General features: G+C 44.8%; 2 protein-coding genes across 4 annotated transcripts in view; one reads left to right on the top strand and one right to left on the bottom strand.

Moving 5' to 3' along the window:
- Positions 1–1,909: 1,909 nt before the first annotated feature.
- On the top strand, positions 1,910–22,028 carry LOC106601830 (tectonin beta-propeller repeat-containing protein 1). Of its 2 annotated transcripts, XM_045715548.1 has the most exons (26): positions 1,931–2,067; positions 2,589–2,753; positions 3,533–3,765; positions 3,895–4,080; positions 4,356–4,478; positions 4,769–4,891; positions 5,997–6,171; positions 6,513–6,616; positions 6,750–6,851; positions 10,500–10,627; positions 11,182–11,654; positions 12,422–12,525; positions 12,685–12,840; positions 13,137–13,289; positions 13,739–13,896; positions 14,766–14,902; positions 15,556–15,649; positions 15,765–15,861; positions 16,007–16,086; positions 16,198–16,254; positions 16,327–16,501; positions 18,008–18,143; positions 20,003–20,095; positions 20,381–20,487; positions 20,581–20,706; positions 20,909–22,028. In XM_045715548.1, the coding sequence occupies exons 3-26, from the start codon at positions 3,541–3,543 to the stop codon at positions 21,050–21,052; spliced, it is 3,456 nt and encodes a 1,151-aa protein (XP_045571504.1). In that variant the 5' UTR covers positions 1,931–2,067; positions 2,589–2,753; positions 3,533–3,540; the 3' UTR covers positions 21,053–22,028. The 2 variants fall into 2 exon arrangements, with proteins under 2 accessions (XP_045571503.1, XP_045571504.1); XM_045715547.1 differs by lacking the exon at positions 2,589–2,753 and having other exon boundaries at positions 1,910–2,067.
- Positions 22,029–22,182: 154 nt separating this feature from the next.
- LOC106601832 (serine/threonine-protein kinase LMTK2) overlaps positions 22,183–24,795 on the bottom strand; it is a 72,572-nt gene continuing 69,959 nt past the window's right edge. For both annotated transcript variants that reach the window (XM_045715546.1, XM_045715545.1), the window contains exon 14: positions 22,183–24,789. In XM_045715546.1, coding sequence (XP_045571502.1) covers positions 24,761–24,789 — 29 coding nt within the window. In that variant the 3' untranslated portion in view covers positions 22,183–24,760. The remainder of the gene's footprint in view (positions 24,790–24,795) is intronic.

Here is a 24,795-nt window from a genome sequence, read left to right as displayed (position 1 = left end):
ATTTCTGTTACAAACCCAACGAAAAAGCCTTGTGATCCTATTTGTTTTATTAGTCTAGGGCTGTTGGTGGTAGGTGCAGCCAATTCAGCTGCCCTACGCGCCGGGTAGGCAAACTGTTGCCATTTCATGTGTCTGAAGGTACAAACTCTGCCTGGAGAGGAAATCAAGTGCACTATGCAACCGCTGGTCAATCAGATTGCTCAGATGATGGAGTCTGCACAGTAATTTAGGAGGCATTAAAGAAAGCTACAGCAAAATTGATACTGTGAGATTTCAAAACGTTTAAAACCATGACTATAGAGAGACTGTCAGCGAATACAGCAAAGAGCTGCTGTTTTTATGAGTGAGTTTAAGTTCTTACTCAGCACTGTCAACACTTTGTATTCAACACTTTTATTACCCATAAAACGCGCGTTTTCCCTGTTTCCACTCAGCGCTACAACAAGCAGTGCAGCAGTAATGAATGAGTAGGAAAGTGTATATATAGGCTTGCGTTGTTGTTGTTATTATTAGCGGCTTGGGTCTTTTTTTAATATCAAGGAATATTTCCCTTTCTCTGTTCATAGGAGTAACAACATGAATTTGTGCAGGAGGCAGAAATATTGTGGTGCGACTCGAGTTTCGCCATCAGCTGGAAGACGGTGTCCCTTTTTGGTCAGTGTCAGTGGAGGAAAGGGAGAGAGGAGGGATGTTGAGAGACGGACCCTCAGTCTGCTGCTCGCTCTCTCCCTCCGCTGAGACTGACCATCAGATGCAGGCATCATCAGCCCAGTAAAATAAAAAGCTAATGATTTAAATGTATCCTCACTCAGCTGTGCCTCACAAGTAATACAACAATGGATCTATTACCGTTGTGATCATATACACTACCTCACATTTTGAAATACATTTTTTTTTTTATGTCCCGAACAACAATGCATTGGCAGGTAAATTCAAGCAAAGCCAGTATGCGGTGATAATGTATTGGTCCTATAGCTTACTGCACAGCCTCATTGCTACAGTACTGTTTTTAATTGGTTAATGTTGCATAGGCTTACATTTTTTGAGTCATGTTAATAAAAAATCAGAGCGGTAGATCTCGGCATGCATTTTGACTCAGGAAGTGATCTTGACTTAGAAAAGGTTGGTTACCACTGCCTTAGCCTTACCACTCAAACGCACCCAGCGCTTCTTAAAGTGGCAATCCATCAAAATATAAACCTCCAGCGCTGTGCTGTAGCAAGAACTTCTCTCTGATTGTATTGGAAAATGTATGCATATTAGGCTATTATTTAAACTTTGTACTAAATTAGACCCACACAACCGTATTGGTTTATCTCACCTAAATCTACTTCTGCACAACAATTATTACATGCTGTATGACCAAATGTAATGTTAGGCATACAGCTCATATTATAATGCTTATGATATTTAGACATAATAGGCATGCCCTATTGAATTAATTGCATGCAGAACGGCAACACTAGGCCTATATCAAGGCTATATAGCCTTCAAATTCAACTCTGGACCTCGACGCCAGTTCCACTGCCCTTTTCTTGTGTTGTCACAATTCCTATTAAGATATTGATATAGCCTCCCAGTTTGATAAAGAGTGTAGCCTAAACCAAAAATAACTATCATGTCACTGTAGTAGATCACTAACAATAACAAATATTGCCCATGGTCTATTTAAAGGCATTAGGCATGGAAATATCGTGATTATGATAAATAATTATTGAGTCAACTAAAACCTACCTACTGTTTAATTATTTACACCTAACTTGTGCGGAATCAATAATTAAGATACCGGTAGTAGGCTATATGTGCGCGTCTCTCCACTTCTCCGTCAAACAGCTGTAGCCGTCGGAAAAATATACAAGCCCACGCAGTTTGTCCAATCAAAAGACGATATTCGGGACACCTGCAGAATGTCAGCCAATCCGAGTAACAGTTCCTCCATTTCCTGTTTGGATTCGGAACGAGACATTATACCTTCAGAATGGGAATAAAAGGCGGATAGAATAGGATAATCGGGTGGATGATTTGGCCCACTAAATGCAGCTAAGCCTACAAGAACGGGGAAAGAGTGTAAGTATGGCTTTTGAACATATATATTGCTGTTGTAACGGAATATTGGATGATGTGTTCGGTGACAGGACGAAAGTGGAGTCTATCAAGTCAGTGACACTTTGCAGGACAGGACTAGATGCATTAAAGTTGTCATCACCTCAAACCACAGTCAGTTGGCCGAAATATTCCTATTTCAATTTTGCTATTGATATTGAATTTCTTTCCAGGCTGGGGCGCCTCAACATGCATGTCAGGTGTCCGGTTTTAAGGCACCTGGGTGTCTGATAACATGACTCGTCTTATCGGTGTCCATTGACAACCGTTGATCGGTTTTAGTTATTCAGGTGTAAGCCGCTCCTTACGCCGTTATTCCTCGGTGCATAGGCCATGAAATACACATAACCGGGCTACTCTAAAATGTTTAAGCAGCCTGCCCACACCGTTAACAGCATATCATTGGGACCGATAACACATCCAATTTTCCCATTCCAGTATTTATAGTGTTAGTGTTCCCATACGGCCATATCTCCACGTTGCAGCGCGTGTTTACCGGAGATGAAGGCGACCACCTGTGGTAATTAGATGTGTAGTGTGTTCCAAACACCTGTGTGTAGGACCAACGGAAGAAGGCCGCGACAAACGTGTTATAACTGAAAAATACTGGAGGCTTCAACTGTGATAAAGCCGTTTAAAACAAGTACACAGTAAGTGTATATTTTGCATTTCTAAAATGTATTTTTGATATGAAAGTAAGTGGCTTTATGTTTCTAGAACCGTATCACAATTGAGTCGATTCACATGGCTGTTTTGGCTGCCAGAGCCAGTCTACCTCCTGAAACGGTAGGCTCGCCTACACTCATTAAGAGCACATTCTTGGGCTAGTAGGTAGGCTACTGGAAAGAAAAAACTGACTGTAGAAAACAAATCTGCTGACAGCTAAGCCAAAGATGTGTATAACTAACCCAAGATAGACCACAGACTGTCATTTCCAATGGGAACAAATTATTCATAGTGGGCAGAACCAAGCACGAGCTAGCGAGATCCTATTGGCGTTTTCTAGCATGTATTTGCATCTTTCCGTTAGGGAACGCCTACTATGTGAAGCGCAAGTGTGCAATAACTCTACAAAACCTAGTCCACTCTGTTCTTAACATATTTTAGTTTGTGTGAACAGAACTGTTTTCCGATCAAATGTTTAATCAATGAGAAAGTTAGCAGAATGCCTGCCGAAATCCGTCTTCCTCCATCTTCTCCCACTGCCTTGGCTTCCTCACAACACCACATTTGGTGGTGAGTGGAAACACTGACCTCATGCTTCAGATTTATACAACCGGTGAAACATCTGGCTCATTATTCTAACTGTGGCTAATCTAATCCGTCCATTAAGAGGCTAGACAACAGCCAGCACAGAGCAATGTTGTGTTACGGTAATGGCCGGGCCAGTGTGGTGAGAGGATTATAAACTGCCCGTGTTTATCATCAGGCCCCATCATGTCCAGCTCGCTCCTATGGGCAGTGGACGTATACGGGAAGGTGTACAGCCTATCCACCACCAGAGGGCGCTGGGAGCGTGACGAGGACAACCTCCTGGAGCTAAAGCGTGTTACCGCTGGACAGAGGTGCAGCTGGGGAGTTGGCTGTGACCACCATGTTTACCTCAATATCGACCCTGGGGAGGTGCCAATTCACTATCGAGAGGAGACCTATGAGAACCAGGTATTGTGATAATGCCATTTCACCTCTGCCAATATTTACTTATTTAAAAATGTGTGTGCGCCTGCATATGCACATGCTTAGTGTCTGTGTGTTCAATTGTACCTTCCAAAACTGTTTGTGTGGTTTCAGAGGTGGAACCCAGTGGACGGCTTCACTGACGTGCTGCTGCCCACTGACCGTTGGGCCTGGAGTGACCTCACAGGGGTGACCGCCCAGCCGCTGCACAGCTTCCTGTTGCCCTCAGACAGCTGGGAGTGGGAGGGGGACTGGTACGTTGATCAGGTCTGCGCTGGAGGAGACCCCACTGAACCTGGGGTGAGACACTGGAAGTTGGAACGCCAACTACTGCACAACAAGTCTGGGGTAGCAGGCTTTGAGGTGCTCAATAAAGCTATGGAGTCAAACGGTACCATGTTCCCTAGTGCACTACTTTTGACCAGAGTCCTATAGGTCCTACTCAAAAGTAGTGCACTCTAAAGCCTTGGATTCATTAAAACACACTGCTGTTGATTGAGACGGGCCAACTGCTGACCTCTGAACTCTTTCACTTGTCAGCTTAATTGTGTGTGTGCGTGCATCTGTGTGTTTAGGGCTGGGAGTATGCAGTGGACTTTCCTGCTAACTTCTCCAGAGAGAAGAAGTGGAACTCATGTGTTTGTCGCAGGCGATGGATTAGAGACAGGATATACAAAGCCAGAGGCTCTTGGACCAAGGTACAGTATGGTGGCCCACAACATGACTTGATTTGGTCCTCTTCACCTAATTGTGAGCGTATGTCGTCCACCATTAGTTTCTGTGTGAGATCGTTTTCCGAGCCTGGTCTATTTGTCTTGCCAACTCACGCGTGACAATGGCCATAGAATTTGGGAAGCCAGCACAAACCGTTCTAGGACCAGGCTAGGAGATCCCCACTGAAGGCTACATGCACTCCTGTAGGTATTACAATACCTCCAGTGAATATACTCTTGTTTTAACAGTTCCTCTCCTGACTGAACCCCCTCAGATCCCCTTGGACCACCCCAAGCAGCCCCCTCTCCCCCTCAGTGACATTAGCTGTGGAGGCTGGGAGATGAGCGACCAACCCGGGCGATATCACTTCCTGTGGGGTGTGTCCCAACAAGGACAGGTCAGTGTGGCTGATCCACCACAGGTTCTTCTGCTCTGTTTCCTGTGCCTTAATTCACCTGCATACAAACTGATTCTTCACACACATTGACAATACCTTTCAAATGTAATGTTGTTCACCTTCATGTTTTGTACGAACTCACACACTCAGGCCTGCATATCTTAATCATGATAACCTAAAAACATAACATAGTCTCAAAGTGTTGGCAACTTGGTGCGGTGCCAAATACAGCACGCTAGACCATTGTGCAGTTCAAACATTTGGCCACTAGAGAGCAGCATTACTCCATCCATTGTCAATGCATTGCTTAACTTGGTCTTAGACTCTTCTTCCTCTTTTACATCCAGTCTTGATCTGCTATTCCAGGAATCTCTCAGCATACCATCCTCTATAGGGATAACATGTGAACATATCTTCCATTTACACCACTGTAAATATAATGGACTGAGGTCAACATCAACAAATCTATCACTAGCCACTTTAAACAATGCCACTTTATGTTTCATACTCTACATTACTTATCTCATATGTATATACTGTACCCTTACCATCTACTGCATCTTGCTATGCCGTTCGGCCATCACTCATTCATATATTTTTATGTAAATATTCGTATTCATTCCTTTACACTTGTGTGTGTATAAGGTAGTCGTTATGAAATTGTTAGGTTAGATATTACTGCATGGTCGGAACTAGAAGCACAAGCATTTCGCTACCTCGCATTAACATCTGCTAACCATGTGTATGTGACAAATAAAATTTGATTTGACTTACATCAGTGAATGTGAGACTTTCAAAGCAGTGGTTTTGTAAGTTTGTCGTATGAGGTGCCTATATGCAAATGCTTTGCGTTCCTACCTTCACTTTAATGTGTTTGTCATCTTTTAATTATCATCAAATTATAGTGAAAATCTGCACACAGTAACTGAAATTGCATTTCAACCAGAATGTCTTAACTCTTGCAACCCTGAAGAGTTGAGTTAACCTAAGTCTTGCGTGGTGATGTGGCCACACACTCACGATAGTGTGATAACAACTAAGGCCCAGGGAAAACTGAGTTAAGATCAGTTGAAACTAACCGTGGCGGTGTTGCCTCCTCTCTCAGGTGTGGTTCAGGAGTGGCATCCTGCCACAGGTCCCCGAGGGCCAGTGCTGGGAGGAGGTGGAGGCCCCCAGGGAGGTGGCCCAGATCTCTGCCGGACCAGGGGACTTGCTCTGGGCTGTACTCTGGGACGGACAGCTACTGGTCCGCACAGGCATCTGCCTGGACAGCCCTACAGGTATGGGCTGATATTAGGTCCACACAACCATCTCCTAGTATACTGATGATGTATTTGGCTATGTGTAAGGGATCATGTAGGCAACGACTTGTATGATGTACCAGAGTTGAATGTGAAGCTAGGTAAAATTTGTACTCTTTTGGCATATTTTACGCTTTGGTCCTATACGGCAGGTTTCCTCTAAAACCATTGGTAGTACTAAAGAGATTGTCAAACTTTGCTTCACAAGCTTTTGACTCGGCGTTAGAGAACCCTGTTAGGTCAACTTTCTTTTTGTTTGTCTTTTTATTGATTTTACACAAACAATGACAGTACAAATAGTTTCTCTACTACCCTATCAGGTTCCTCATGGGTGGTGGTGGATTCTCCCCCAGTAAAGGAGGGCGGAACCATCCATGTTGCTGTGGGGGTCAGCGTGGTGTGGGCCATCACTAAGGACTACAAAGTGAGACAACATCCACCCCTTCCTGAACTTGTCTCCTAACCAGGAAGGATACTGCCCCCAGTTGTAGTCTGTAGAGCAGTACAGTAGCCTACCCTACAGAGCAGATCTATAAAGTGTGTGTGTGTGTGTCCAGGTGTGGTTTCGGCGGGGGGTGAACTCCCATAACCCCTGTGGCTCAGGATGGATCAGCATCGGAGGGGAGATGATGATGGTGGATGTGGGACTCAATGACCAGGTGAGACAACACAGGGATTTATATGCATGTAATTTTGTCCTTAACCTTTTAACTGAAATACTGTAGAATTCCATTGCTTCCCAAGAAGCACTGTTCCTACTGGGGAGTACCAATATGGCCGACCGGTGGCTTCAAAGTCTCTCAATGGCCAATACATAGCACCAGCAATCCAGGGTTTATATACATCATTGCACAACACACATCATTGCACAACACACATCAGGACACATTTTTCTTTTCTGGTATATTTACATAGGTACATTTGTAATGATCAGTATCTTGTTGTCCTATTTTCTAAGACTTGCTGGTTCTCCTCTCTTAATGGAGAGTGCTGGTTAGAACCTTAGAGATGTTTGGCGGGGGGCTCTCATCCTCTCTGACAACTGAGTTCTGATTACAGTACCATTCTCTCATGTCTGTTTGATGATTAAGCATAATTAGATCCTGCACACATACCATTCAAGTCCTTGTATGCCCCTTCACCTCGTCCCCCTTCTTCCCTAGACCAGGTTCTGGCATTCCCAGCCTTGACCGATTCACATTTCCCTGGTGGTGTATTTCTGTACAGGGCTGGGCTGGAGTTGAAGTCAGGGTGGAGGTTGAAGGGGCTGCTGGCCCTGTTTCCCTCTGCTGAGTCTGAGAGGAGTTGCTAGTACAGCAAACTCGCCCCTCTGCCCTCCAGTCTCCATTCTCTCCTCCCTGTCTCCACCCCCTCCTCCTCTCCTCTCCTAGGCTTGGGTGGTATCCAGCTTGTCATAACTTCATACTGACCTTGTCATACCTTTGTAATCCAAAGGTTAGCAATGCTAATAAGTAAATGTAAAATCATGAGCGCATTGCGAACATTTTTATAGTCTCTGACCTAGTATTTGCAGGACAGACATCCCAGCTCAAAGTTATACAAGTAACAAAAAAATGCTACTCAGTTTGCTGTACGCTCAAAACAAATATTAGACAGCAAGGCTCTTGATCCAGGAGGGGATTCTCTGCTGTTACCAAGCAACGCTTGATTTTGGAAGAAGCTAACTAACTACTAAATTAGAAAAACAAATGCACAACTGCAGAGCATTTAGCACAGTGGTCACCAACCAGTTGATCACGATCGACTGGTCGACCTCCAAAGCATTCCTAGTTGATCACCAAACATCTCTGTGAAAAACCCAATGATAAAACCTTGCTTTCCTATGTTTGTATTAGTTTCATGCTGTTGGCGGTAGATGCGCCTGATTCAGCAGCCCTAGTGCCAGGAAGGCAGCGTTCCCATTCTCAACCATTTCATGCGTCTGAAGGTAGAACTCCACCTACCTGGCAGGACCAGAGGGCAAATAAAGTGCACCTGTTGGCCCACCTCTGGCCAATCAGATAACACAGATGACCGTGTCTGCACAGTTTCCTCGCGCCATAGATGGTTAAAAAGAAGCCTGGAACGCACAGCAAAGTTGCTACTGTCAGATTTTAAAACCATGACTAGCGAGAGTCAACGAATACAGAAAAGAACTGCTGTTTTTATGAGGAAGTTGTTGTTCAGCACTGTCAACATTTTGTTCAACACTTTTCTATAAGCCATAAAATGTGCATTCTCCCTACTTCCACTCACGCTACAACCAGCACTGCACCTGCAATGAAGGAGTATCGCAAAGTGTTTCCATAAGCTTGCGTTGTTATTATTAGCATCTTGTCTCTTTTAATATCAATAAATATTTCAATTTCTCTGGTCAGGAGTAACAAACTTGGTGCATGAAGCAGAAATAATGCAATGTGATTTAAGTTTCGCTATCAGCTGAAGACTGTCCCCTTTTCTCAGCAGGGGAGAGAGAGGCGAGAGTGGAGGGAAAGACCGCTGCCTCTCACCTGACTGACCGTCAAATGAAGGCCATCAGTCCAGTAAAAAAATCAAGCTAATTATTATACTCACTCAGCTGTACCTCACAAGTAATACAACAAATTATCTATTACTAGTGTGATCATATACAGTACCTAACATTTTGAAATGTTAGGTACTGTCTAATTTCAAAATGGTCAGAATTTATTCATTTAACTAGGAAAGTCAGTTAAGAACATTCTTATTTACAATGACGGCCAGGGACAGATTTTTACATTGTCAGCTCAGGGATTCGATCTAGCAACCTTTCGCTTATTAGTCCAACGCTCCACTAGGCTACCTGCCGCCCCAATAACAACATTGGCAGGACAATTCAAGCATAGCCAATCAGCAGATAATGTATTGGGCCTATAGCTTACTGCACAAACCTCATTGCTACAGAACGGTTTTTAATTGGTTAATGTTGGAAAGGCTTACGTTAAGTCATGTTTTAAAAAATAAGGTGATCTTGACTCAAAGGTTGGTGACCACTGATTTAGATGGTTAACTGAATAGTTGTAAGATATCTAGCTGGCAAACTGTTAGTTGTGAATTCCATACATACTGTAACTAGATCACGTGGTTTGTGCTACACAGTAGTGAATAACTCGGGTATTTACTGAAAAATAGCTACAAATATTCAAATGTACTGGGGGAAAAAACCATCAAATAGTTATTGAAAAATAACTGTATTGAAAACCATCCCGGAGTATATACGGTTTACTGCCAAAGCCTACCGGAGTATATACGGTTTACTGCCAAAGCCTACCTTCTCCTGTCTTTCGTTTGTCTCCCCTCTCCTACCCCCTCCACTCCTGTCTCCCCCCTCCTCTCTGAAACAGGAGCCTGTCTCCGCTACACTAACCAGGGGCCCCAGCCCAGCCTTATATATCCTTGGCCTATATTCTGGTGCCATATTGGACACAAGCTAATTTGAGTAGGGCAATACATAGCCCATATTTCAGTCCTGTCCCAGAGTTATGGATGCCACTTGTATTAGATGGCACTAGGGTCAAATGGCCTTTTTAAAGTAGCACTTGACAGCAGGCCTTTGGGTCAGTCTATATTGGTTTTTTCTGTATCCATATTGTATTTTTAATATATTATAATGTATTTTTTACTGTAGCCATATTGTATTTTTACTGTATTGTGTTCAACTGTTCTCTGGCATATATCCAACTTGACACTCAACACCTTAGTCTATTGATGCGTTGGTGCATAAATCTAAGTAACACAATAAAATAAAAGTCCCCATCAAAATCCCTCAGTTTATGCAAGAAATATCTGCATGGGCTGCGTCTCATTCCGCCTGTCGTCCTTCCGCATCTGTGGTGGAAAGTGGTAAAGCTACAGCTGTGTTTGTCAGACCAGGAGACATGCTGAAAATCGGTCTTCTCGCCAAAACGTCTGTGGCATCCAAACGGTTTGGCCTATAAACCAATATGACCACTCTATAGAAAGGGGAGACTCTCACGAACACGATGGTGTTCTTACAAGTGTCACGGGACTCAATGCTGATGTGACAACTTTTGTCTGTAGCGTCCAAACCGTTTGGGCTACAACCTACTATGACCCCACTGTAGAAAGGAGAGACTCTGATGAACATGGTGTCACGGGACTCATCTAAAGGTAACCCATAGAAATTAATGTAAGGATGGAGGTAGTTTTGTGCCAACAAAAATAGACTTCTAACAATGAATAGGTAGTCCAGCCACAGTGGTGGGTGTGATGTTTAGGATAACGCTTTGTTTATGAATAAGCCACTATAAATGCTTTATAATTTAAAGGTGTGGGGAGTTGGAGAGGACCGTGGGCTGTACTTCAGGAAGGGTGTCACCCCATCGGAGCCCAGTGGGAGGGGCTGGATACCTGTTTCTGCCCAATGGGGTCACAGCAAAGAGACGGTCCAACCCAGGTCAGTTACATACGGAGTGCACACAGAGAATGCTCACTTTCCAGTGTTTTTGCATTGTATTAGATTTCATGTATTTTGTATGCTGACATCTCAAAATAAATATCCATGTAAATGGCAATATCATCTTGTAAATTCCTGGACTCTCCTTCAGTTTCATAAACGGACATGCATTCCAAAGAAGTATACAGCGGTGCTGGCTAGACCAGCCAGATGGTCCATATTGGGTGGACCAGAATGTTTGGGTGGTGATTAGGTGTCCATGTGACACGTCTGGTAATTAGATTTAGCCACAGGTGTTGTATTTATTGCTCAGAACCTGGGGGGTGCTGGTTGGGGAATGCTGGTGTATATGATCTTAAGACTACATTTATGCTTAACAATTACTGTACACAAGACGGAGATGCAGTTTTATTTTGATGTCTGTCATGTTACCAAATGATTTACTGAACTCTTTGGCTGTCACAAACATACTGTATGTGTGTCTTTGTGAGTGCTGCATTTATACTCATATGAGTGGTCCCCCCCCCCCCCCCCTTTCCGTCTCTGTTGTCCAGTGCTGGCTGTGAGTTTGGGGGACAGGTGACCAATGCTTCCCATGGCTCTGTTCTGACCTGCGAGGACTCAGGGGACACAGAGCTCCTCCTCACCACCACCCCAAGGCCACAGGATACCCCTAAAGCCTTCATCCCCACCAGCGACAGCTTCATCTCCAGCCTGGTGGCTGACCGTGAGCCCCTGAGGACCCCCACACCCTCCCCCAAAAAGCCACCCCAGGGGAAGGACGGCGAGGCCACCCCAGCTCCGATGTGCAATGTGGACCTGGAGGCAGCTCAGAGCCCCCAGGGAGAGGCATCTTCTCTAGGCAGGGCAGGGGACATGGGACCCCCCACCTCAGTGGCCACCTACCCCCTGGGTCTGGAGCTCTCTCTGGGTTTAGGGGAGGAGGACGGGCCTGTATGGGCCTGGATCTCTGGCGGAGGCTGCGACGTGGACCATACAGCTCAGATGACCTGGCTCAGGCCTGCAGGTACGGAGGAACACTCACCAGCCTATCAGAATTTTCAGACCACTACCTAAAGTATGAAACGCACCGAGAATCTCACTGCTGATAGACTGCCGATAGGTACTTATCACAGTGGGAGGCCATTCCTTCTCTTGCTAGAACAAAAGCGGTACCTGCTGCGTGCAGACCCGGTAGTGAACCTACCAATTCTACTTTAGAATCACAATGCTCATCAGTGGTCAACAACTCGACTTTGAGCCAATCAGAGAGCACGAACCCTCATGTGGGAGAGCCAACAAAAAAACGTCCACGGATGAGCCGCTAGCTGACTAGTGGAGGCTGTTCAGCAGGATAAATGTCCCAAAAAAGTAAAACCTGCAATGTTTTGTAGGAGCTCGAGGTGAGACGCCATCCGTCGGCGCAATCTTAGCCTATGTTTAGCTAGCTAGCGAATATGCTAACGCTAGCTAGCTAAACATTTGGCTATGGGCTGGCAGTATGGGATTATGGAGAGTGAATTAAATTATTTATTCGCATCTTGCTAGGTAGTGTGTGTGAACACTTAAAGAGATTGACTGCCGACACTGTTCAGAGGTGCTAAGTTCTGTCGGCAGGTAAATGTTTGACAATACTACCGGTGTGTCTGAGCTCTACCTAACTTTACTTAACTAATTAAATAGGGGATTTCTAGGAGTTTTTCCTGGTGAAGTCACATGGTTAAGGAAAAATCCTTGTCCTGATATCTCTACCAAACTCTTAAATCACTTGTTTATCCTATCTGTGTGCACCAGACCCATGCTCCACTGCCCTGTCCATCGCCCCTGTTGAACCAGAAGCCTCGGCGGCTAGGAAGGCAGAGACCACCACCAGTAAGGAGCCAGCGGAGAGAAGCGCGGTAAGACTTCACGTTCTCAGGTTTAGTCTTGTGACCGACTGTTAATAGTTTAACATCACTGATAATTTTTTTAGGAGTCTGAGTCTGCTGAGGTGGTGCTAGAAGTAGGGACAGTGACTTTTAAATGGAGTTGTCTAATGAACACTGTGTACGGGTCAGTCTGTGTGGGTGAGGAAGGGCAGCATGCGCTGGTGGAGGGACTGGAAGCCCTATCGCTGGGTGGATGTGGGCGTGGCCCTGGAGCAGTCCACCGACGTCAATGGCAAGAGGGATGCCATCTTCTTCATCTACTTCACCCAGTATGACGAGAAGAAGGTGAGGGAGACTCAATGACACTCAAATTCCTTAAACATCCATCCTTCCTCTCTTCTTTGAAGTAATCACTGAATAGAAATGACTGGAGAGGTGAAAGCCATGTTGTGGAGCCAATGTCTTTCTCACCTACAGTATCTCACCTACAGTATCTAAAGAGTAGATACCTACAACTCAGAATATACCGCTATGCTACTGTACTGTTTTGAATTGTGGCATTTATTTCTAGATTGGTTGTCACAGTGGTCAGAATGTATCCACTTTCTCCCTCTCTCCCTCCATTTCTCTATATTTCTCAGTACATCCATGTGTTTATAAGTGATGTGACGGTGCTGGTTCCTGTACTCAAGGAAAACTCCCATCATGCCTTTGCGGTGTACACGTCAGATAACACAAAACAAAGATGGCCGCTGATCCTGGCTACACAGACTGAGAAGGACATGGCTGACTGGGTATGTCTGGAAAGGCCTCCATTCAGATATAAACAGCACACAATGTTTAGAATAGAGACTGGATAGATATTCCAATGCCATTTTATTTGTTTACCTAGGTTGTTTAAAAAAAAATTCAACACATTTTACAACAGCCTTCAAATTAACTTCGCAATTGAAGTAGCCTTGCCAGAGATAAGAGATTAGGGTTGTGTCCCAAATGGCACTCTATGGGCCCTGGTCAGAAGTAGTGCACTACATAGGGAATAGGGTGCCATGTGGGGTACAGCCGCAGTACCTATCATAAGAGAGGATACCAGATACTCTAAAGTTTCACTGTTGTCCACATGCAATGTAAAGCCTTTACCTAAAACCACTTAGTAAATGTAGTCCAGTAATATTACTATTATCCATCTGGACTGTACCATTGGCCATATCTCTGAAGGGGTGTCTTTGTCTTTCCTGTGCAGCTGTCCCTGTTGGCTGGGTGCTGCTGCGAGGCCAGAGGGATCAGGGGAACCCCCTCCCGACAGGCCCTGTGGTCAGTCACCTCCAAGGGGGACGTGATGGTCCACGAGCCCTCTCCCTGTCTGGAGGCCCCGGCACACACCTTGCCCTGTGACACGATGTGAGCTTTACCTCTGCCGACATGCCACGCTCTGAGCTTTACCTCTGCCGACATGCCACGCTCTGAGCTTTACCTCTGCCGACATGCCACGCTCTGAGCTTTACCTCTGCCGACATGCCACGCTCTGAGCTTTACCTCTGCCGACATGCCACGCTCTGAGCTTTACCTCTGCCGACATGCCACGCTCTGAGCTTTACCTCTGCCGACATGCCACGCTCTGAGCTTTACCTCTGCCGACATGCCACGCTCTGAGCTTTACCTCTGCCGACATGCCACACACTTATGTTTCTGTGTCTCCTCTTCACTCAGTTCTCTCCTTTTTTTCATCCTTGCTCTTTTCATCAATGACTTGTCAAGTGCTCTTTCTACCATGCTCCCCTCTAGCGCCCAGTGCAGAGCAGCCCCTTACACACGAGCATGTTCCTCACTGCTTTGAAGCCAACCAACCATGTACCTCTGTTCTTGCACTCATATAGCTAGCACTTGATGTCCACTGTTGTTTGGCTAACATAACTCACCTGACGTCGATCTATTAGCTACTACTAACCTGCTAAAACAATTATCTTCTCTCTGGTAATCTTAAGCATAGTTCTAACTTCTGTCTTATTGCTAACAATTGGTGCTAGTGTCTCTGTCTCTTTTGCTAGATGCTAACCACAGGTGAGAGGTGGCACCTTAATTGAGGATGACGGTCTCACACTAATGGCTGGAACATGATAAGTGGAATGTTAACAAGCACATGGTTTCCATGTGTCTGACACCACTCCATTCCAGATATTACTATGAACCGTCCTCCCCTCGTCAGCCTCCTGTGATGCTAACGCTGTCTGGGCGCTAACCGCTAGCTGTACTGTCTGGTCCTGGTACAGGTTTTGGCTGCAGGTCCCGGGCCACCTGCGCTGTGTAGAGTCTAACAGTCTGGGTGTGGTGTGGGGGATCGGGTATGACGGCACCGCCTGGGTCTACTCTGGTTCGGGCAGCGCTGCTCAGGAAGAGCCCCCTCAGGGTAATAAATTATCCCAAAACTCAGTCTTCCAGGCCACCACAGTCTTGTTGTGTTCATTAGGCACCAAACGGATGAAAACAGACTACCCAGACTTGTCCAATAAACACTTATTTTCAATTTACTTTGCAAAAAAAACCATTTCCCCTTAATGAACATGCCTGTGATGGTTTTCAATCACTTCTTCCATGTAGCTTAAGTCATTCATTAACCTTAATTAAAGATGAAATCCAGCAAACACTGAGTGGTTCTTGAGGACTCGTTGTTCACCCTGCCTTAGACCGTGCCTTTGCTAGTCCACCCTGTAGGCTGCTTTCATCTTTACACTTTAGGCTTCTTTACCTTCATCCTACAGTAGGTTGACCTTAACAAAGATTACAAGTTTTGATTCCATGTGGAAGCTTTTACAAAATAAACAGTTATGGGATATTGGAGTCCTCCTGTTTTAACCTTTGTCATCTTCAACCTGCTTCTACAGCCAAAACAGTCAAATTACAAAGTGTTATAGCTAATGTGTATTAAAATATAACTAACTCCAGGTATAAAGTACTGTATTAGTGAACCTTCCAGCTAGAGAACTAGATAGTCAATGGCCTTATTACTGATGAATAACTTAGACTTATTATAGCAGAGTTGTGCCTTTCCTCTGTTTGTAGGAGACAGGGTTACCCTGCACACACAGACAGATGGAAGGACTGTGTACATCTATGAGAACCAGCGATGGAACCCCATGACCGGATACACAGACAAGTACTACGATCTGCCTCACGTGACTGTTGGCTGGGTTGTAATAATATGTCCTAGACACTTCCTACTGCTCCTCTACAGGTCAGTGTGTGTAATATACACTGTGCCACCCTTGCAGGCTCCTCCCCACAGACCGGTTCCCGTGGAGTGATGACAACGGCTTTACAGAGTGCACCAAGTCCACCACCCACCCACCCTCGCCTCAGTGGAGCTGGGTAGGTAGTTCCTGAACCCCCTACACCCTCAAACCTCTTAATAAAACTAACACAGTTCAATGTCGTATTTAATGGAACTGTGTAGAGTTGTTAATGTTGTTCTCTCACCCTCATCTCAACATGAAACATGCCTCTGCTTTGCCAGGTGACAGAGTGGGCCGTCGACTTCGCTTTCTCAGGAGGGACAGACAAAGAGGGGTGGCAGTATGCAGCAGACTTCCCTGTGTAAGATACATATGTCCCTTCATATTTGATCAACCCTATATAAAGGCGAACACTTATCTTAGAAAAAGTAAAGTGTGTTGATTGACTGTGTTCTGTGTCTCTGTCATGTAGGACGTTTCATGGCAACAAGAGCCTGAAGGACTTTGTCAGACGTAGGCGCTGGGTCAGGTATAGTCTCACTCACTCAAACATTTCATTAGGAAGAGGATGATGATGATGATGATTCTTCTTTCCACACAGGAAGTGTAAAATCACCCTGACTGCCCCGTGGCAGGAAGTCCCACCCATCCCCCTAAGTGACATCACAGTGTTGCCGTGCCTGGCTCAGAGCAGTATGGAGCAGGTCCCAGTCTGGGGCCTCAGTGACAAGGGGGACGTCCTGTGTCGCCTGGGGGTCACCCCCCAAAACCCTGCGGTGAGGAACATCCCCCAAACCTACAACCTGGGACTTTAACCAAAGACAATCATTACTACATCACAGAATAACATCCTCTTTGCTTGAACAAACATGCTCAATGGTATTCTTCTATATAAGAGTTCAGCACCCTCTTCAGTCTTTTTACAATACATTCTGACCAAACCTCAGCATCCAGCTTTCTCACGTTCCCAATTGAATACGTTATGAGTCTTGGATGTAGACTACAAAAGTATATGGACACCTGCTTTTCCCCCTCTCATTCCAAAATCATGGGCATTAATATGGAGTTGGTTACCCCCCCCTCCCCTCCGCTGCTATAGCAGCCTCCACTCTTCTGGGAAGGCTTTCCACTAGATGTTGGAATATTGCTGCAGGGACTAGCTTCCATTCAGCCACAAGAGCATTAGTGACGTCGGGTGTCAGGCCTGGCTCGCAGTCTGCGTTTCAATTCATCCCAAAGGTGTTTGATGGAGTTGCGCTCAGGGCTCTGTGCAGGCCAGTCAAGTTCTTCCACCAATTTTTACAAACCATTTCTGAATGGACCTTGCTTTGTGCACTGGAACATTGACATGCTGAAACAGGAAAAGGCATTCCAAAGTTGGAAGCACAGAATTGTCTAGAATGTAATTGTATGCTGTAGGGTTAACATTTCCCATCACTGGAACAAAGGGACATAGCTCGACCCATGGAAAAACAGCCCCAGACCATTATTCCTCCTCCACCAAACTTTATAGTTGGCACTATGCCTTTGGGTAGGCAATGTTCTCCTGGCATCTGCCAAACCCAGATTCGTCCATCAGATTGCCAGATGGTGAAGCATGATTTGTCACTCCAGAGAACGTGTTTCCACTGCTCCAGAGTCCAATGGTAGTGAACTTGACACCATTCCAGCTGATGCTTGGCATTGCGCATGGCTATCTTAGGCTTGTGTGTGGCTGCTCGGCCATGGAAACCCATTCCATGACGCTCCAGACGAACAGATCTTGTGCTGATGTTGCTTCCAGAGGCAGTTTGGAACTTGGTAGTGAGTGTTGCAACCGAGGACAGACGATTTTTACGTGCTTCAGCACTCTGCAGTCCCGCTCTGTGAGCTTGTGTGGCCTACCACTTCGCGGCTGAGCCGTTGTTGCTCCTAGACGTTTCCACTTCACAATAATGGCACTTACAGTTGACCTGGGCAGCACTAGCAGGGCAGACATTTTATGAACTGACTTGTTGGAAAGGTGGCGTCCTATAACAGTGCCACGTTGAAAGCCACTGAGCTCTTCAGTACGGGCCATTCTGTCTTTGTCTATGGAGATTGAGCACACAGCCATGCAATCTTATACACAGGTCAGCAACCAGTGTGGCTTAAATAGCTGAACCCACTAATTTAAATGCCTGTCCACATACTTTTGGCCATATTGACAACTTTTTGTTGCTAATACTGTAAATATGTTTTTATGTTCTATTACATTCTGTGGTGCTGTCCTGTTCATGCTATCTCTGACCATACCATCCCAGGGTTCCTCGTGGCTCCACGTGGGTACTGACCAGCCCTTCAAGTCCATCTCCATCGGGGGAGGTCACCAGGTGTGGGCCATTGCCAGGGACAGAGCTGTGTTCTACAGGGGCTCAGTGTCTGCCAGCAACCCTGCAGGTGAGACCCAAATGCTGGGGAGGTCCTTCTGAGATGCTGTATAGATACGGATGGCCTACAGTGCTCTATGACTGAAATACACAACTACTAATACATTTCTCTTTGTTTCCTAGACACAGATCACTGTAAGGCTAGTACTGGACTAAAGCACACATTATACTCTCATTATACTCCCTCTCCACAGATCACTGTAAGGCTAGTACTGGACTAAAGCACACATTATACTCTCATTATACTCCCTCTCCACAGATCACTGTAAGGCTAGTACTGGACTAAAGCACACATTATACTCTCATTATACTCCCTCTCCACAGATCACTGTAAGGCTAGTACTGGACTAAAGCATACCACACATTATACTCTCATTATACTCCCTCTCCACAGATCACTGTAAGGCTAGTACTGGACTAAAGCATACCACTCATTATACTCTCATTATACTCCCTCTCCACAGATCACTGTAAGGCTAGTACTGGACTAAAGCATACCACTCATTATACTCCCTCTCCACAGATCACTGTAAGGCTAGTACTGGACTTAAGCATACCACTCATTATACTCCCTCTCCACAGATCACTGTAAGGCTAGTACTGGACTAAAGCACTCATTATACTCCCTCTCCACAGATCACTGTAAGGCTAGTACTGGACTAAAGCACACATTATACTCCCTCTCCACAGATCACTGTAAGGCTAGTACTGGACTAAAGCACACATTATACTCCCTCTCCACAGATCACTAAGGCTAGTACTGGACTAAAGCACACATTATACTCCCTCTCCACAGATCACTGTAAGGCTAGTACTGGACTAAAGCACACATTATACTCATTATACTCCCTCTCCACAGATCACTGTAAGGCTAGTACTGGACTAAAGCATACCACTCATTATACTCCCTCTCCACAGATCACTGTAAGGCTAGTACTGGACTAAAGCACTCATTATACTCCCTCTCCACAGATCACTGTAAGGCTAGTACTGGACTAAAGCACACATTATACTCCCTCTCCACAGATCACTGTAAGGCTAGTACTGGACTAAAGCACACATTATACTCATTATACTCCCTCTCCACAGATCACTGTAAGGCTAGTACTGGACTAAAGCACACATTATACTCCCTCTCCACAGATCACTGTAAGGCTAGTACTGGACTAAAGCACACATTATACTCTCATTATACTCCCTCTCCACAGATCACTGTAAGGCTAGTACTGGACTAAAGCATACCACTCATTATACTCCCTCTCCACAGATCACTGTAAGGCTAGTACTGGACTAAAGCATACCACTCATTATACTCCCTCTCCACAGATCACTGTAAGGCTAGTACTGGACTAAAGCACTCATTATACTCCATTCCAGGTGGTGTCAGAGGAAGGCCCTAAAAATTGCCAAACACTCCAGCCACCCTAGTCATAAACTGTTCTTTCTGCTACCGCACGGCAAGCGGTACTGGAGCTCTAGGTCTAAAAGGCTTCTTAACAGCTTCTACCCCCAAGCCATAAGACCGCTGAACATCTAACCAAATGCCCCCCCCCTTTTGTTTATACTGCTGCTACTCGCTGTTTATTATTTATGCATAGTCACTTTACCCCTACCTACATGTACATATTACATTAACTCGGTACTGGTAACCCTGTATATAGCCTCGTTATTTTATTGCTGCATTGTTGGTTAAGGGCTTGTAAGACAGGTCTACACTTGTTGTATTTGGCAAAGAAAATGTGATTTGATTTTCAATTGAAAGTACGTTTGAGTCCAGGACTAGGTGTAATCTGTTTCCCATTTCCTGGCCCGTACTGAACCTAATTGTAGTTAGTCAACTAGTTTTAGTTGTTTGTCATTGTCCTGCAGGAGAGTGTTGGTACCACATCCCTTCCCCACCCAAACAGAGCCTCAGACAGCTGTCTGTAGGGAGAACCTCGGTCTACGCCGTGGATGAAAACAGTGAGTAGCCACAACCTGTGGGTCAGCTCTTTCAATGCTTGCTTTGCAGGAGAGCTGCTCTCTGGTAAGTCAATGAAGGACTGTATTTCATTGACAGGGACAGTAAATTAATCAACGTTTGTCCACATCAATGTAAATGTGCCTGGATAAGGAAAATGTATATTTCCAACTGCACTTTCAGCCGTAATCCTTAGATGGATTAATCGACACGCAGGATCAATGTTTCCTAACTAATGGAATATTTAGGAAACTCTCCTGACCGCTGCTCTCCCCTGCTGTGTGTAGGTAACCTGTGGTACAGACAGGGCCTGACTCCCAGCTACCCCCAGGGCTCAGCCTGGGAGCTCATCTCCAACAATGTGACCAAAGTCTCAGTAGGACCTCTAGATCAGGTCAGTACAATGCTTTTTTTTTTTTGCCAATTTTAGTGGCAAGTAATTTAACTTATTTTATACTTCAATACCTGGTCCTGTGGTGTTGTCCAGGTATGGGTGATAGCAGACTGGGTCCCAGGCTGCCCCAGTGAGCTGTCTGTCCCTGGAGCTGTCTGTCACAGGCTGGGGGTGGGACCTATGCATCCCAAGGGCCAGTCCTGGGACTACGGCATCGGGGTGAGTCATTATTGGTAATGATTTGATGTCTGCTCCAAAGACATTGGCTGTGTCCCAAATGGCACCCTATTCCCATCACTACTTTTTATCAGAGGCCTATGGGCCAGTCATTGTACAGTATCTGAAATACCTCCGTTAAGATGGTAATGGAAGAGATGAAGACATGTAATGCCACGTTAATGTGAGGAACACTGTCTTTCAGGGAGGATGGGAGCACATCAGTGTGAGAGGGAACTCCACAGAGGCTCTACGTGCCACCCCGGCCCTTACTGGATCCACCCTCCGTAGCCCACTCCCTGCCAGGTTACCTTTGTCACAGGAGAATGGGAACTCTGTGGGTCTGTAGGGCCCCTACTAACCTGCCCCGTTCTGTCATCTCTACCCACAGCCCTGTGTGTGACTGATTCCATTTCCAACCTTTGTCACATTTTTGCTACAACCCTGCACAAACATGGTACTGTTGGTCTAAATGTGAAGACTGTATTGGTTGGATATTTAAATCACTTAGTGCTAGGCTGAAACATGTTGGCCACCTTTGACCCAGCACTGGAAGTAAGTGCTTCTGTCAGTTTTCATCCAGTCCATTAGTGGCAGGTGCTAGGAGAAGTGGAACAGAGCCTGTGTGTTGGTATGGGACACAGGCTCTGTTCCACTTCTCCTAGCACCAACTGCCTACGCCACTCCCTTGGACCTCCGTGTAGTCTTGCATTCTATGATTTTGTTTTGGTTTTCTCATTTGCCTAGTTGACACACAGTACCTTTTCATCAAGGTCTATGTATGCTTTGGAATAAAAAATGTTGGGCTGTTTGGCCTGCATGATGTTTGCAATGTAGTGGTTGAAGTAGCTTTTTCACCAGAACTAAAAAGATCAATTCTAGTCATAGCTCTGGGCTTCCATGACAAGGATTTTATCACTGTCAATTTACAACCAGATTTTTCCTAAAATGGTAACATCAAGGGTAGTAAATAATACGGACCTGAATGAATAGCATCTATTTGCTGTGTTATGCATAGGACCAGGAGTTCTTTATGCTCAGGTCACATGATCTAGCAGAAGCTAGAAGCTAGAGCTAGTTATGACGTATCCCTGGTGGATTACTTCAGTATTCCATGCGGATACTGAGGCCGGGATTCAAACAAATGGCACTGTGCCTACATTGCACTACACTTGACGTTTGGCGATTGCATTTTGTAGTGATGTCAGCACACTTCCTTTTGTTTGAATTCCTGTCTGAGTTTGCTGTGGCCTTGACTGTTTGAAGCTGTGAATGTCCTCTTACAAGGACAGAAAACTGAAATAAATTCCAAAACAGCTCTGCAACCTTGGGTGTTCTTTGTATGGGCCTGGAGTTTCACTAAAGAGATGTATTAGTACACCTCTACAAACGTTATGAACCTATAACATTTCTACCGAGATAGGATGGATGATTAACACATTGGCTACTTCTATAGCTTGTCTGATTGTGCTCAACAACTAGAAGTAAATGTGCATTTATTTCCATATTAAACATTTCATTCAAATACACTAAGCTTGATCATCAATATGAAGTAAAAATATTACAATTTGTAAAATGTACAAGTTAAGGACAGAATCTGTTTGTCTTAAGGTGCTTCACAATAGGATTTTTGCGATGTAATTTTAGGAAATGTCCGGTGCTAATAGTATTACTTACCTGCCAGTGTTGTGATATTCTCATTGATTTCTCCCGCCGGAGTGGCAGCTTGTCGAAATGGGTAAGCTGTTCTGATGTTATCACAATTCTACACTTCAAAAACAAGCACTGAATTATTGTATCATCTAAATATCTTTTCAATAAGTTCACAGCCTTTCTTTTTAAAGCTGGTGGACCAAAACCGAAAGTTTCTTTTGGTCCACAAATATTTCACAGCAATTTAATGGTAAAATGAAATTGAGCGATTCCCACTAGACGGTAGTCAGAACAGCTTTCCCATTTTGACAACCGATGCTGCTCTGGCAGGGAGACCCCAACAGCAATCAAACTGCTAGCGGGGCAGTCTGTTACGTCATTCCACTGTTATGACATATGGACATTTTCTGAAATTACAATTCAATCTTGTGTAGCACCTTTAATTTAACCGTGATATGTTACTCTTTAAACGACAAAATAACCTCATACCTAGGACTTGATTACATCATTCCCCATGTACAGACAAAATTAAACATTTATGTACAGTTTAACATTAAGTTAGCCTTCTCAAATGTGCAAGATTAAGCAAATGTATATACTGTAGAATAAAACATCAGGATTTCCTTTAAATAAAATACATTTCAAGTTTAACTGAAAGAACACACAGGCTGCTGGTAGTAAAGAGGCTAACCTTGTCTAGAACACTGGAGGTGAGGAGAAAGGGTTTTTATCCACTATGTATCTGAAGACTAAATCAGATGAAACCTTGACAAGCCACTAGAGCTATAAATCGTTTCATTTGTGTAGAACCCATTGAGTCTGGAAGAACGGTTTGAACTACAGGAACAGAAAGACCATGAAAAGCTCCCTTTGCTGATCCAGCTGAATTATTGTTTATATACATCATTGATCGTGGTGACAGACCAACCCTGCTGCACACCAAATCATTCCGTTGAGTGGCGCATGATAGCCGGGTTGCTATGGCAATGTCCACAATCCTTACCTTGGCTGTGTCACATGCAGTAGTTAGTGAGAATAACCCGTGCAGAAAATAACTCAGTATGAGTGTAGAATTGGTTTGACATAGTAAACCAAACAGAACAGGCATGTCTGTCTTGGTAGACAGTCCAATGACAACTAGGGGCTGAGTTAATGTAAGATCCCTGCACAGTACCAGAGAAATGATCTAAATCCCAAATAGCACCCTATTCCCTTTATAGGGTGCCATTTGGGACAATGACACTGCCATATCCCTACTGGCTGCTCCCATTTAAACTCAGACCCACAAAATGAATCAAAAGGTACTCATTGCACATTTTTCACAAAACATCGACAATTCAAACCAACTTTTTTCTCCTGATGCAAACTCAGTCACTAGGCTTGTGTGTCAGGACAAAATGTATTGATTCCTGGAGTGAACGGGGAGAGGATATTTTTGTATACAGTGTAATCAGTATGAAATAGGCACTACGATAAGACCCATTGATTGGTGGACAACCTTGAAGTCCCATACTGTTAATTCAAACCATGGCTTGTGACAATGTTACCTTATCCAATACTTCTACTGATGGTGTTTAACTGAATGAACTGTAATGCTGTCAGACCTCTCCTGTTCCATAACACATTCTATGGTTCTCACTAGAACATTGACTGTTCCTATAGCAACCAAGCAGGGGCTCATTTCAATTATACAGATGGGATGTATGGACGGTGAATGAGTCAATCACCAAAACTTGGTTCCTTAAATTCCTAATATACCTCTTCCAGTCTGACCATCTCCTGTTGAAGCATACACACTTCATGAGTAGACCTGACAATAAATATGTTTCCAAAAGGCAACTCCTGTAATAATCGCACAATGTAGCAAAGGTTCTAATGAGCAGTGTTACCCCCAAGGGCCTTGGTGTAGTCAGCCTGATCCAAAGAGCTCATTATTCCTATTTGATTGCAGACACAGGGGCTGTGGTTCAATCAGGGCTTCAAAATAAGTATTTTTGGGGTGAAACAGAATCCCCTCAGGAAAGGAGGACATTAACTAAACACTTGGAATGCGCTCAACAAAGCAAACAGTTTTGTCTGTTCTTCCTGCTGCATTGCACTGATGGGGGGGGGAGGGAGGAGAACAAGGCTCAGAGGACTGACTGGGCCTCAACTGTTTTATTTGCTAAGAGGCTTTTAGTGGAAGGAAGGGGATTTTGTTGAGGGTGTTGTTGGCTATCGGAGCCTCTGGCTCAGTCTGTTTCTAGTTCTCTTCATGGCCACCTCTTGGGGGGGGGAGGAGTTCTGCCTGAGAAGAGAAGCATCCACTGCCTTCATAACACCGTGTCATCATCCAGCATGTTGAGCTCTCCTACATTCACCTGACGTTGTGCGAGGCTCTGGGTCCGTCCCTTCCACATGCACCTTAGTCTTTATCTCCTTCTTCACTGCTTCCTAAGG

The sequence above is a fragment of the Salmo salar genome, chromosome ssa03 (genome assembly GCF_905237065.1).
Source record: "Salmo salar chromosome ssa03, Ssal_v3.1, whole genome shotgun sequence".
Lineage (NCBI taxonomy): Eukaryota > Metazoa > Chordata > Actinopteri > Salmoniformes > Salmonidae > Salmo > Salmo salar.
This window is presented reverse-complemented; position numbering and strand designations above follow the sequence as displayed.

Bases quoted from the DNA above. Each gene is read 5' to 3' on its own strand.
- LOC106601830 (XM_045715547.1), top strand. From the start codon at position 3,541: ATGTCCAGCTCGCTCCTATGGGCAGTGGACGTATACGGGAAGGTGTAC. The intron at 6,172-6,512 runs GTATGGGCTGAT...CTACCCTATCAG, and splicing joins CTGCCTGGACAGCCCTACAG to GTTCCTCATGGGTGGTGGTG. The intron at 13,897-14,765 runs GTGAGCTTTACC...GTCCTGGTACAG, and splicing joins ACCTTGCCCTGTGACACGAT to GTTTTGGCTGCAGGTCCCGG.